General features: G+C 42.2%; 1 protein-coding gene across 1 annotated transcript in view; it reads right to left on the bottom strand.

The window, feature by feature from the left end:
• Positions 1-1564: 1564 nt before the first annotated feature.
• Positions 1565-12527, bottom strand: part of USO1 (USO1 vesicle transport factor) — a 170891-nt gene continuing 159928 nt past the window's right edge. Inside the window, exons 21-25 of the mRNA XM_082255566.1 lie at positions 12162-12230; positions 10315-10413; positions 7019-7117; positions 6326-6541; positions 1565-2538 (exon numbers count right to left, since the gene is read on the bottom strand). Coding sequence (XP_082111692.1) covers positions 2452-2538; positions 6326-6541; positions 7019-7117; positions 10315-10413; positions 12162-12230 — 570 coding nt within the window. The 3' untranslated portion in view covers positions 1565-2451. The remainder of the gene's footprint in view (positions 2539-6325; positions 6542-7018; positions 7118-10314; positions 10414-12161; positions 12231-12527) is intronic.

Genomic DNA, 12527 nt, shown 5'->3' with positions numbered 1-12527 from the left:
AATTCCCTACTGAGATGTGTGCAAAGCTGGTAACCAAGAAAGGTCTTACCTCAACAAGTTTTTTCTGGATTTTTGGTGGTTATTCTGTCTCTATCATTTAAAATATTCCTATGATAAAAAATTATAGACCCTTCATTTCTTTGTAAGTGGGCAAAACGTACAAAATCTGCAGGGGATCAAATAATTATTTTCCCCACTGTAGTTGTGTGTGTGGGCAAACTCTTAGGAGTCAAGGCAGCAGCATTGTTTTGCCCGAAAAGAATGTATATCAATGTATGCATGTGGAAAGAGACATGGGTTCAGTTCTGCAGTCTAACAAAAAAGAACTTTGGTAATGGACAGGTAATGAGAATTCATTGCAGCACAGGCAGCACTATGAGCCCAGTACATTAGGTGAGTGCATTTCTGTTAGAAGCATCAGGTATTTTTTTTCTAATTGTTTAGGGCATATTTAAGGGGGAACATGGGGAAATACACATTGCAGAGAGTCAGCCTGGGCATTGTAAGGGGGTAAAAGTGCCCAGAAGGCAAGTAGTAAATGGCTCTCCATTTAAAACCTTATAAAAGTTTTTATTTAGGTTACATATCTTCTTTAAGGTCCTGTTTTCTCCAAGACAATGAGAACCACTAATCAATACTGATGAACTTCCATATGATTACCATTTGCGCATCTTTATGTTTGGGTTTCTCAGGCTATTTTCTGTCTGTAGCCACAAATCTTGCACTCTTGTACTTTTAAGGTTTTATTTAGTGGAACATACTGATCCTTTTACGTTTTTTTTTTTTTTTTAACTACGGAACCTGAGCAGCATTTTTGAATATTGTACTTATGAGAATCTCATTAATAATCTGTCCTACCATGCACCTTGAAAACTGACACAGTGTTTAGTGTTGCTATGGGGGCACTTGAGCTGAGCTGCAGCTCTGTGTATCCATTCAGACACAGAGCTTCGGTTTAACCCTGCCCCCTCTCTCTACTGATTGGCTAACTTGGTTTCATTGACAGCAGTGGGAGCCAATGCCACCGCTGCTGTGTCTTAGCCAATCGGGAGGGAGAGTCCTGGACAGTCAAGGCACTCGTGGACATCGCTGGATAGAGATGGGCTCAGGTAAGTATTAGGGGGGTTGCTGCACACAGAAGGCTTTTTATCTTTATGCATAGAATGTATTAGAATAAAAAACCTTTTGACTTTACAACCACTTTAAGACTTAGGCTGGCCTACACTAGGTAGTTTTGGAAGGCTTCCATCAGCTTTTAATATCAAAAAGATTGTCTGAAACTGAATTGCAACAATCTGCCAACCAACATCTTTTCTAATTTCTAGTTTTAGTGGCCACACAAACAAAACTGTGGTGTAAAACACAGTGGTAATACTACTGTAATACTAAATTAATTTGTACATTTTAAAATCTTTACACCCCAATTTTGGCTGCTTGAAATGCGGAAACAAATGAAAGTGCAGGTTTCAGATGTATTAATGTCAAGGTTTGTTCTTCCAGCCCTAGCAGCAGCGTATGTTTAAAAACACATAAAGAGAGAAAAAATAAACCGCAAAGCCAAAAGTGGTAAGTAAATGCATTGTTTTATTTGTAAAACATGAAATTAATGTAATTCATATTTTTCACTCCTTTAAAATGTCAATCTGTTATTAATTTCCTATGGCCCAACTTAAGCCAATAAATTATATAATTTGTCTTCTCTTTCATAGCAAAGTAAACCACTGAAGAAAACATCATAAATGGGGTATGTGTGTTTCCCAACTCTCCGTCCACTTAAAAAAAATAAAGCTTGGCAGAAATAAAAGAAATTAGAATTTAGCAGTACTACAAACATTGATGCCTCTACTGTTGAAACAGAAGGGGCCATTGCCTTGAAAGATGAATAATGTAGCTGTATTAGGAGTGAAGGCAATTAACATCACATCTGACATCTTCTACACTCATTCAAATAATCTAAGAGGAAAAGGAACAGAGTGGCTAAATTTTACTACCCCTCGCTGTTCTTTTCCCTCTCCAGTTACAAAAGAGAGCATAGAGTTTGGCTATAAGGAACACAGCTGTATTGTAATGCCACAGTGTTCCTCCATACAGCAAGGTGAATTGGCTGCACCTGAAGAGCTAAACAGGCAAAGGTGATTGCACAAGCATTAAAGATCTGGCATTGCACAGCAATGTTTTTCCCTTACCAAGAAAACAGAGGGTACCACAAAGGTGCTGAAATAACACTGCCTTAACTATAAATGACCAAATTTAAAATTCACTTTCCTAACAGCCCTGTTTTTCTTGAATTTACTTAACTGTATATGCAGCACATGGCAACTGCTCTAACCTTTAAAGATCTCCCGTGTGCATACCCTCTTGCATGGCCACTCTAAAGGCTGATTCAAGGAAATTACTAGAGATTTCACTCTTCTGGAATATGACAACTAGGATTTTACACAGCACAAGTCTCTACATGTCATCTTCCCTGCTGTCATCTTCATCCAGATCATCTTCATCTGCTGCATCCCCAGAATCTAAGTCATCTTCATCTTCAACCTGGTAAGAAGACATAAAATATATTAATACTCACGGTCAACCCAATTGGATGAACCCAGCCTGTCCTATATGTAACAGCAGAAATTCTTGCATTCTACAGTAAAGCATAAATAGAGAGAAGAAAACACCCTATCCCACACCCAGAACAAAATCTGGTCCGGCTAATTTGCGCTCAGCCTTTCATGAGGGACTCTGGATTCTATTAATGATTATAAAGCTTCCTCTGATTGGCTGAGTTGGAGATTGTGACGTCATCTGTCTGCCTGGAATGTGAATTTCTGCCTAGGACAGGATACAAATTACCTCTCTTACTGCAGTGAGACTTCTGCTTCCTCCCTGATGGTTTATGTATGTCACTGCAATAGTATTGTCCAATTTAGTTTGGATAAGATGACCCTCGAAGCAGGAAAGTCCAATGCTGCACAGACAGCAAAATCTTTGAAAGTTCCAGTATGCTGATCAGAAAATGAAGCTCCTCTGAACATCCAATTGCCTGCACTGACAGGGTGCCAAAGAGTCTGACAGGCTGGTATCCAGTGTGAGGATCTTCCAAAAGACTAGAAGGAAGGACTTTACCCATTTCCAGAGCCAGACTCCTGAGCCAACATTACCCAATTCCAGAGCCAGACTCCTGAGCCACCAAGCCAGCTGGTGCCAAATGTATCAATCTGTCTATATATTTGGATTAACTTGTCACATGATGACATTCATGGGCATACACACCAGGGGTCGCAGTTGGGACCCCATCCCATGCTCCAAAGGGCCCATGCGGCCCCCTTTACACCTGGATAAGAGGGGCGGCATGGCAGCATGTAGAAGAACTGATCCCCTACATTTTCCTCCTGCAGCCTTTCAGGAGGAAAATTGAGGAGAATGGTTCCTTTACATGCCACCCCTTCTATCCACTTCCTGTTGTGATTGGGCCCCTGTGTGGTGATCCCCTGCACTGCCTCCCCATCCCCGTGAAACGCTGCCAGGCTCCTCCTCCTCCTCTCCCACCGGTCCCTTCTTTGTCCTAAAGAATAGAGTCAGTGATCCACACCAATCACTAACTCTGTTCATTCATAACTGAGAACCATAGTAAAAAGGGTCAGGACAAGGGGTGGGCGGGAGGAGCAGTTACCCTAGGTGGGTTGGTTTATTGTAGGGATGGGGGTGCTTTACTTCTGTTACAAGGCTGACAGGAGAAGTAACAGTGGCAGTGATTTTAACAAGTGAGTGACTGCTGGGTGTAGGATCCAAGCTTGTACATCAATAACAGAGGAGGGGGGGCGCAGTTCGGCATCTTAGCCCTGGGTGCTGGATGACATTGTCCCGGCACTGATCGTAAACTGTGTTCATTATGCATCAGTTTGTAAATGAACGGAAAGCTCTGTACAGAGGTATTCCTGTACATTCATTCTGTACAGCTGAGGCTGCAGAACAGGAGATTGAGGGCTGTGTCCTTAATCTCCTTTCTCGGTCTCAAAGGTGAAACATCAGAAGTCTGTTTAGACCCCGGATATTTCACTAAAGCCCCCCCCAACGCCGCGCGCTTAAAAATTTTTAAGAAATAAATTAATAAATAAATAAAATGGTAAAAAACAATAAAAAAAAAAGAAAGATTAACAAAAATAAAAAAACTACTGATACCAGTGGCAGAACTACCAAGGTCGCCCTTGCAATTGGGTCCTGGCTTTCCGGAACCCTGGGGGCCAAAGGTTTCTTGCACCGGGGCCCTGAAGGTTCTGTTTACACCTCTGAGGACATTGTGGAGTTATAGAGTGAAACTGGGCAAACTAACCTGCCTCCTCGATGGAGGCCATTTTCAGATTTAGGAGTCTTATGGAAAAAAGGAGAGCTTGAATTCCAGATTGGAGACTGGAGAGTCTGAAGTTTCTAGTGTGGAAGAAACACTCTAGTCTGAGCTGTGTCCAGGACTAGACTCATATATACTAATCGATGAGTCAGTTCTAGGAACATTTTCTTAAAGTTTAGCATCCATCGAACTGCTGCAATGTCTGGAAGTCAAAGACACATTTTCCATTAGAGCTTGCGCCAACTGTAACCTCAACAGGAGGTTGTTTAAGTATCCCACAATATGGATGTCATGAGGGCACAGCAGGGCTAATATTGGGGGATAGTACTTTGGTGGGAAATGCTGATGGGCTGGAAAGACAAGGATAGACATGTGTCCATGATGACCACAGAAGCAAGAAAGCCTACCTGGTGAGTTGTGGGCTGGCTCAGGTGGCGAGTTGTGGGCTGGCTCAGGGGTCCTGATATGGAGGGCACAGAAGTGGCAACACAAAAGGGAAGTTTCTTAACAGTGACAGAGGAAGAGAACTTTGCAGTCTGATTTTCGCCTTCCCCTTGATGAACTGTGGGTAAAGGATTCTGTATATGTAGCTTTTCTATTTATTTATTTTTCTATTGGTTAAACTAGATGGACTTTACAGATATTCACTATTATATTCTATGACAAGAGTTAATTCATGCTGGGTCTTCCACATGGCTGTCATCATTGGAAACTTTTGATCCAATATAGGAAACTTTCTTTAAATTTGGCGATATATTAATTAGCGGTTGTTTGATATTCTGCTGTAGCCAAAACATATATGTTACATAAATGTTTAAATAAAGTTTTTATGATTTTATAAAAAGAGATAAAGTATTGTGTATGGAAATTGGCAAATTTTTTGGATGTGCAATTATAGTCCTTCTGCACTGCAGTTTCTTATGTTCTCAAATTCAGGAAATCTTTGAGAGAGATACTGGAGTGTGCTTGTGCCCTCTGTGGCTCACCAAATAACTGGGTGATTTGAGCCTTAAAAAATACATGACAGTAGTAAGAAATCTCTGCCAGGAAAAGAAACTGGCCACACCTGACAGGACTCCGAAGATAGAAGACTCTAGCAGAGGGCAACATGCTGCGACAACCAGGCTGTACACATCATCAGGTGTGATGCAAGCAGCCCTGGAGCCATTAGTATAAGGAACAACGAGGGACTGCCCCCCCCCCCCCTCCCGTGTCTTGAATCAGACCTAGTGAAGGTAAGGCAATGTAAGGCCCAGGGGAAGAGCCAATGCCTCAGGTACTCATCTAACCTAAACAGCTGGAAGCAGGTGAGGGTCAGATGGCTGGAGGTGATCAAAGTCTTTGTAGGCAGGCAGCATTAACAGACTGAATTTCCACATGGCTTTTTGCAAGCAGACAATCCACTGTAACCCAGACGATGATGTCAGTACTCAGTTCCTCTTCTGAGGTGAAAGATGGCAGGAAACGGACAGTCATCAATTTATGCAACTTAGGTAGCTCTCAGTGATCAAAGTGCGTTTTTAGAGAAAGGGCAAGCGCTGAATCAATGGCAACAGCTCTGAACTTAGAAAGTGCTCTGCAGCTTTTACCAGCACAAAGTATGGAAAGTGGCCGATGTAGAACACAGCGCATGAAGGTAATTTCCTGGCAATCCTTCAAAAGTCCAATCCAGCCAGGTCCAGGTGTGGCAATCCAAAAACCAGAATGAGAACAGGCATGCCAGATTGCTGCAATGGAATATCAATGACTAAATATAGGCATGTGTCAGAATAACAGCACTAATGTCACCAGCATCCTGCCCCTTTGTTCGCATGTGCAGCAGGGTCGTGAATGACCTGGGCTGTAGTTATTTGGACTGACAAAAGAGTTTGACTTTGACGATTGGATAGAGGTGAGTTCAGAGGATACCCAAACATATCTCTACACAACACCCACAAGCTGGTAATGATACATAATAAAAGACAGAAAAAATAGTGGTCAGGTTTGTACCTGTTCTCCAAGTTCTTTGAGCTTATTCTTTAGAGAAAGGATTTTTTGATCTTGATCAGCCAAGAGGATCAGAAGATCATCTTGTTCCTTCTTAGACTCAGAGACTTCCTGTGTCAGCTTAAGTTTTTCATCTTGTAAAATTGCTACTGTGCTGCGAACAGAGTCTAGGTCCTGTTTTAAAGAGGCTCTCTCTTCAGATACAGCTTTCAGTTCTTCCTAAAAACATATAGCAACAAAAACAGTAAGAAAATACTGCATTATTCCTGCTTTATTTGGAAAGCAAGTTAATGGTTTCTAGTGTGATATTAACTGTGGACACAAATGCTTCTATGCAGTGGTCATGCAACTAAACAATGTACTCGTGTGCTTGGGAAGCCTGAATCACACTAGCAATGTAGAAGCCATCATTAACAGTTTACAATTTAAATATTACGACACAAGATATAAAGAGTTTACCTGTTAGCCTAGTTTTTTTTTTTTAAGTTCCTTCAAGACTGTCTTTCATGTTTCTAAAAGACTTTTCAGTCAGTAAACTGTATCTGGCTACATTTGGAATACCATATCTAGATCATGGATATCCAATTGCCGTTGCCTAATTTTATAATCAGTTGTTATCAGTAGGCAGACTATTGCCCCAGCATTACCAAAACTAACTTGCATGCACCTAGTGTAATATTGTGCTTAATAACAAACCTTTGTGCTGGACAGCTCCTTCAATAAACTTGCCACTTTCTCTTCAAGTTCAGTATTTTTAGCTTGAGGTGCATGATCATTAGATGCTGCTGCTGTAGTCTGTAATAAAAAAAAAAATCGGAGGCCTGTAAACAAAATAGTTACTATAGATTTAAAAGCAAAGCCAATTTCTTGCCCTGGCCAAGACATAAGAGGGTGGCTGAATTGCTAAGGATTTTTTTTTTCCTTTCGGCCTTGACTGACTAACTTCTCAATTTTTAATGACAGAAAAAAAACAATAAACCGTAGTGCTAGCTTGTGTACTGATGCCATATAGAAAAGGATCCAAAAAGCCAGTGGACAGGAAGTGAGCCACAAATAGCCCAAAGTGATTTGGACTTTGTTTCAGGGATAGTTCATATACACTGCCCAAAAAAATTAAAGGAACACTTTGAAAACACATTAGATCTCAATGGGGAAAAATATCATGCTGAATATCTATACTGATATGGACTGGGTAATGTATTTGCAACGAAAGGATGCCACATCATTTGATGGAAATGAAGATGATCAACCTATAGAGGGCTGAATTCAAAGACCCTGAAAATCAAAGTGAAAAATGTATGCAGCAGACTAGTCCATTTTGCTGAAATTTCATTGCAGCAACTCAAAATGGAACTCAGTAATTTGTATGGCCCCTATGTGCTTGTATGCATGCCTGACCATGTCGGGGCATGCTCCTAATGAGAGGACGGATGGTGTTCTGGGGTATTTCCTCCCAGATCTGGACCAGGGCATTACTGGGCTCCCAAACCGAGGTGCAACCTGGCGTCGTCGGATGGACCGAAACATACTGTCCCAGAGGTGTTCTATTGGATTTAGGTCAGGCGAGCGTGGGGGCCATTCAATTCCTGCATCCTCCAGGAACTGGCTGCATACTCTTGCCACATGAGGCTAGGCATTGTCGTGCACCAGGAGGAACCCAGAATCCCCCTGCACCAGCATATTCTCTGACAATGGGTCAGATACCTAATGGCAAGTGAGGGTAGCATTGTTTAGAGGTCCATCACAATCACTGACCCACCACCTAAATGGTCATGCTGAACAATGCTACAGGCAGCATAATGTTCTCCGGGGCTTCTCTAGACCCTTTCAGGTTTGTCACGTGCTCAGGGTGAACCTGCTCTCATCTGTGAAAAACACAGGGCGCCAGGGGCAGACCTGACAATCCTGGGGTTTAATGGCAAATGCCAATTAAGCTCTACAGTGCTGGGCAGTGAGCAAAGGGCTCACTAGAGGACGTCAGGCCCTCAGGCCATCATCATGAAGTGTGTTTCTGATTGATTGGTTAGAGACATTCACACCAGTGGCCTGCTTAAGGTAATTTCCTGTTCCTCCTTGCACAAAAGAAGCAGGCATCGGTTCCTGCTGATGGGTTAAGGAACTTCTATGGCCCTGTCCAGTTCTCCTAGAGCAGGGGTGGGGAACCTTTTTTCTGCCAAGGGCCATTTGGGTATTTATACAATCATTTGGGGGCCGTACAAAATTATCAACTTAAAAATGTGCCTGTTATATTTGGTCAAACATTTAATTAACTCACCCCTAATGTGATGGCTGCAACTGCTTCTCTATGGTGAGGCGTGTGATGTTAGCTGGTATTGATGATGTTGCTACTCGCAACTGGTTTTCCAGGTTTGTGTCGGTCAGTCTGGAGCGCAGTCGACTCTTTGTGGTGGTAAGTTTTGAAAAGAACTGCTGGTGGGTACTGCTGGTTGGTACTGCTGTGGGTACTGCTGGCTCAGGCTGGTATGGCTGGCTCAGGCTGGTACGGCTGGCTTGTACTGTGCTGTGGGTACTGCTTGCTGGTACTGCTGGCTCAGGCTGGTACTGCTGTGGGTACTGCTGGCTCAGGCTGGTACTGCTGGCTCAGGCTGGTACTGCTGTGGGTACTGCTGGCTCAGGCTGGTACTGCTGGCTCAGGCTGGTACTGTGCTGTAGGTACTGCTGTGGGTACTGCTGGCTCAGGGTGGTACTGTGCTGTGGGTACTGCTGGCTGGTACTGTTGTTTGTACTGCTGACTCTGGCTGGTACTGCTGTGGGTACTGCTAGTTCTGCTGTGGGTATTACTGGCTCTGGCTGGTACTGCTGGCTCTGGCTGGCACTGCTGTGGGTACTGCTGGCTCTGGCTGGTACTGCTGTGGGTACTGCTGGCTCTGGCTGGTACCGCTGTGGGTACTGCTGGCTCTGGCTGGTACTGCTGTGAGTACTGCTGGTACTGGCTGGCTCTGGCTGGTACTTCTGGCTCTAGCTGGTACTGCTGTGTGTGCTGGTGGTGGGAAATGTTGGCTAGAAGTGTAGCGGCGCCACGCTGGAGGAAGAGGCGATGTTTCCTGTATTGGTCACAGGCGGAGTGCATTTGATACCACTCCGCCTGTGACTCACTCAGACTGTCAGAACGGAGCCTGAACTATACAGTAAGCATTGGCTCCATTCTGACAGATCAGCTGAGAGACACAGACTCAGCTACACGGAGGCCGGACCAGATGACTTTGCAGGCCGCATACGGCCCCCAGGCCGTAGGTTCCCCACCCCTGTCCTAGAGTGACTGTCTGTCTTCAGGAATCCCCTCCATGCTCTTGAGACTATGCTGGGAGACACAGCAAACCTTCTGGCGATGGCACGTATAGAGGTGCCATCCTGGAGGAGCTGGACTGCCTGTGCAAGCTCTATAGGATCCAGGTATCGCCTCATGCTACCAGTAGTGACAGTGACTCTAGCCAAATGCAAAACGAGTGAAAAACAGTCAGAAGAGATGAGTAGGGAAAAAATGTCAGTGGCCTCCATCTGTAAAACCATTCCTGTTTTGGAGGTAAGCTCACTGTTGCCCAACATGCACTATTGTTAATTTCATTAACACCAAAGCAGCTGAAACCGATTACTAACCCTCTCTGCTACTTAACTGACCAGATAACTATCCCAGGAGTTTAATTGACTTGATGCTTTACTCTGATTAAAAAGTGTTCCTTTAATATTTTTGAGCAGTGTACAATCAAATTCAAAAGCTAAAAACAAAATAGCAGAACGCAGGGCGATGTCAGTATCAAACTCTACTTTATTTGAAAAAAAAAAAGAGAGTGTCCATGTACTTTACACGTTTACACCTGACAACCACCTAATTTTTAGACCTAGCTTTAATGAAATATCAGTCATTAATTCATCTTTTTGTTAATCAATTAGCAATATTTGACCATGTCGTTACAATGCACACAACATTAGCTTTTGGACACATTTAGATACAAGGCTTATAGACCACTTACATTTGCTTCTATTTTTTGAAGGAGTTCCATTCTTTCTGTTTGTAGTCTGTTGATTTCAGATGACTGAATATATGACTGAGATCTTAGTGCTTCTATATCCTGCAATAAAATGGAAAATACAAGTTTCATTCCCTGTCATTTGACTATAATCAGATCTTTAATTATTAAAACAAATAATTACAAGGCTAAATTATTTAGCACCCCTTGACAAACTACCACCTGGGACAGAATTGTTTTGTTATGCCTCCAACAAGGTAACAGGCATTGCAGCTTAAAGATAAGTCAACTAAAAAACAGATTTCTAGATTCTCATTAGGGGGGTGTAATAGGGTACGAAAAGCCATAGATGATACGATTTTCTTTCCTTCCACACTTGATTCCCCCCATCAACACAGTCAGTGTTGATATGGTGAATACCTCTATTGCATTCTGCCAGGGGGGGGGGTCTTCCTGCCTGGCAACACCATGACTACTGCTAAAAGCTACAGCCGCCGGCAGTAGCTGCATGTAAAAAATCTGACAGGCTGGCTGCACCCAAGTCGATCGATAGATCAACTTGGGTACAACCAGCCTGCCCAAAGATGCATTAAATCCCAGCCGTTCCATGTTGAACTGGCTAATATCTAATACATCTATGGCTGGCTTAAATTACAATTAACTTCAGTTTCCTAATCAAGAGATAAACATCACTGAAGTACAGAGCAATTCTGGGAACCAATACCAGAAGATAAACAAATATGGATAAAGGCAATAAAGACAATGCTGGTAGGTATTTACACCCTCCAGCCCTTACCAAGACATAAGCTGTTCCTCCTGGACTAGTCCTTTGATATGCAAAATCTGTGGGTACCAGTCTACAAATTGTTTCCTTGACATGGCACAAACTTAAGGTTAGTTATGCAAAGCATCTGGTATGCTATAAGACAATGTGATCCTCTCAAATAGCCATTAAGAAAACAGATCGTAATGCAGAACATGATATAGAATAGTTTTTTTTTTTTTAAGAGACCCTGCCACCAACCTAAAAACTTGCAGGTAAACGAAAAATTAAGGATTTTAATTGCCTATTTGCAGTGTTTTTCCTTTGCAGTCATACCCCTTTCCTCCTCTGTAAGTGTCTACATACTGACTTGCTGAGCCATCATGTCTACCCCTACCCTCAACTCCCTACATAAACTTTTATGCAGCTGCTGAGCCTGCAGTGACTACTGAGATCACATCAAATATGGCAGGGCACTGCAGCAGTCTCAGATATTTTGGAAGTCAAGGGAGGCTTTTACAGGTAAATAACATGCATAAAATATCCTAAAATGCACATATAATCCTATGGTAAGATTTTTTTTGTTGGAATGAAGGATTAGGGTCTCTTTAAATACATCTTAAAAATATAGTGTATGCATTAACTATATTGTAAGTGTACCAACATCCCAAAAAATAGGTATTATTTCTAAAACGACTATGGGATTATGTAACCTGGCCATTTTAGACATATGCAATACTACCAAAGTTTTTTTTGCCCTGTTTAAACCACAACACTGCCTTTAAAGGGTTGCAGTGCATTGCGTAAAAATGCAGACATGCTAAATTGTTTTTACACTGGAGCTGACCCAAAGTCATAGAAATAAATCAAATATAACTTTGTGACAATTGAATATACTTAAAAAAAAAAAAAAAAAAAGGAATACAAAAAGATAGAACAACAGACAACAAAACCACCCCCCCCCCCCTCTTTCCATTGCCATTATACAATGTAAACCAGCCATCATGCTAAAATGGCTTTGACATAATACAGCACTAAGAGCGCTGAAACAAATATAATGTGCAGATGCTTGCATCAAAGAGAGTACCTTTTGTAGATCTGCAACTTGTTCAGATCCTCCAGTCACTTGGTCTGTTTGATTACCAGCTTGACTGCTCTAATGAAAAAATAAGAATATCATGAACAAGCTGGGTATCAGTACTTTGCAGAGATAATGATGCATAACCTGTTTTTAGGATTCTAATCCAACAGGCTAGCAAAGATTATGCATAAAAAGGTGAGCACAAATCATATCATATATGTGTGTTTATACACATATACTACATACACATACATATACAGTATCCCTCAAAAGTAAGTACACCCTTCACATTTTTGTAAATATTTTATTATACCTTTTCATGCGACGACTCTGAAGAAATTACACTTTGCTACAATGTACAATAGTGAGTGT

Source organism: Pelophylax lessonae (genome assembly GCF_965119305.1).
Source record: "Pelophylax lessonae genome assembly, chromosome: 1".
Classification (NCBI taxonomy): Eukaryota; Metazoa; Chordata; class Amphibia; order Anura; family Ranidae; genus Pelophylax; species Pelophylax lessonae.
The sequence above is the reverse complement of the archived record's forward strand: the minus strand, read 5'-3'. Positions and strand labels throughout refer to the sequence as shown.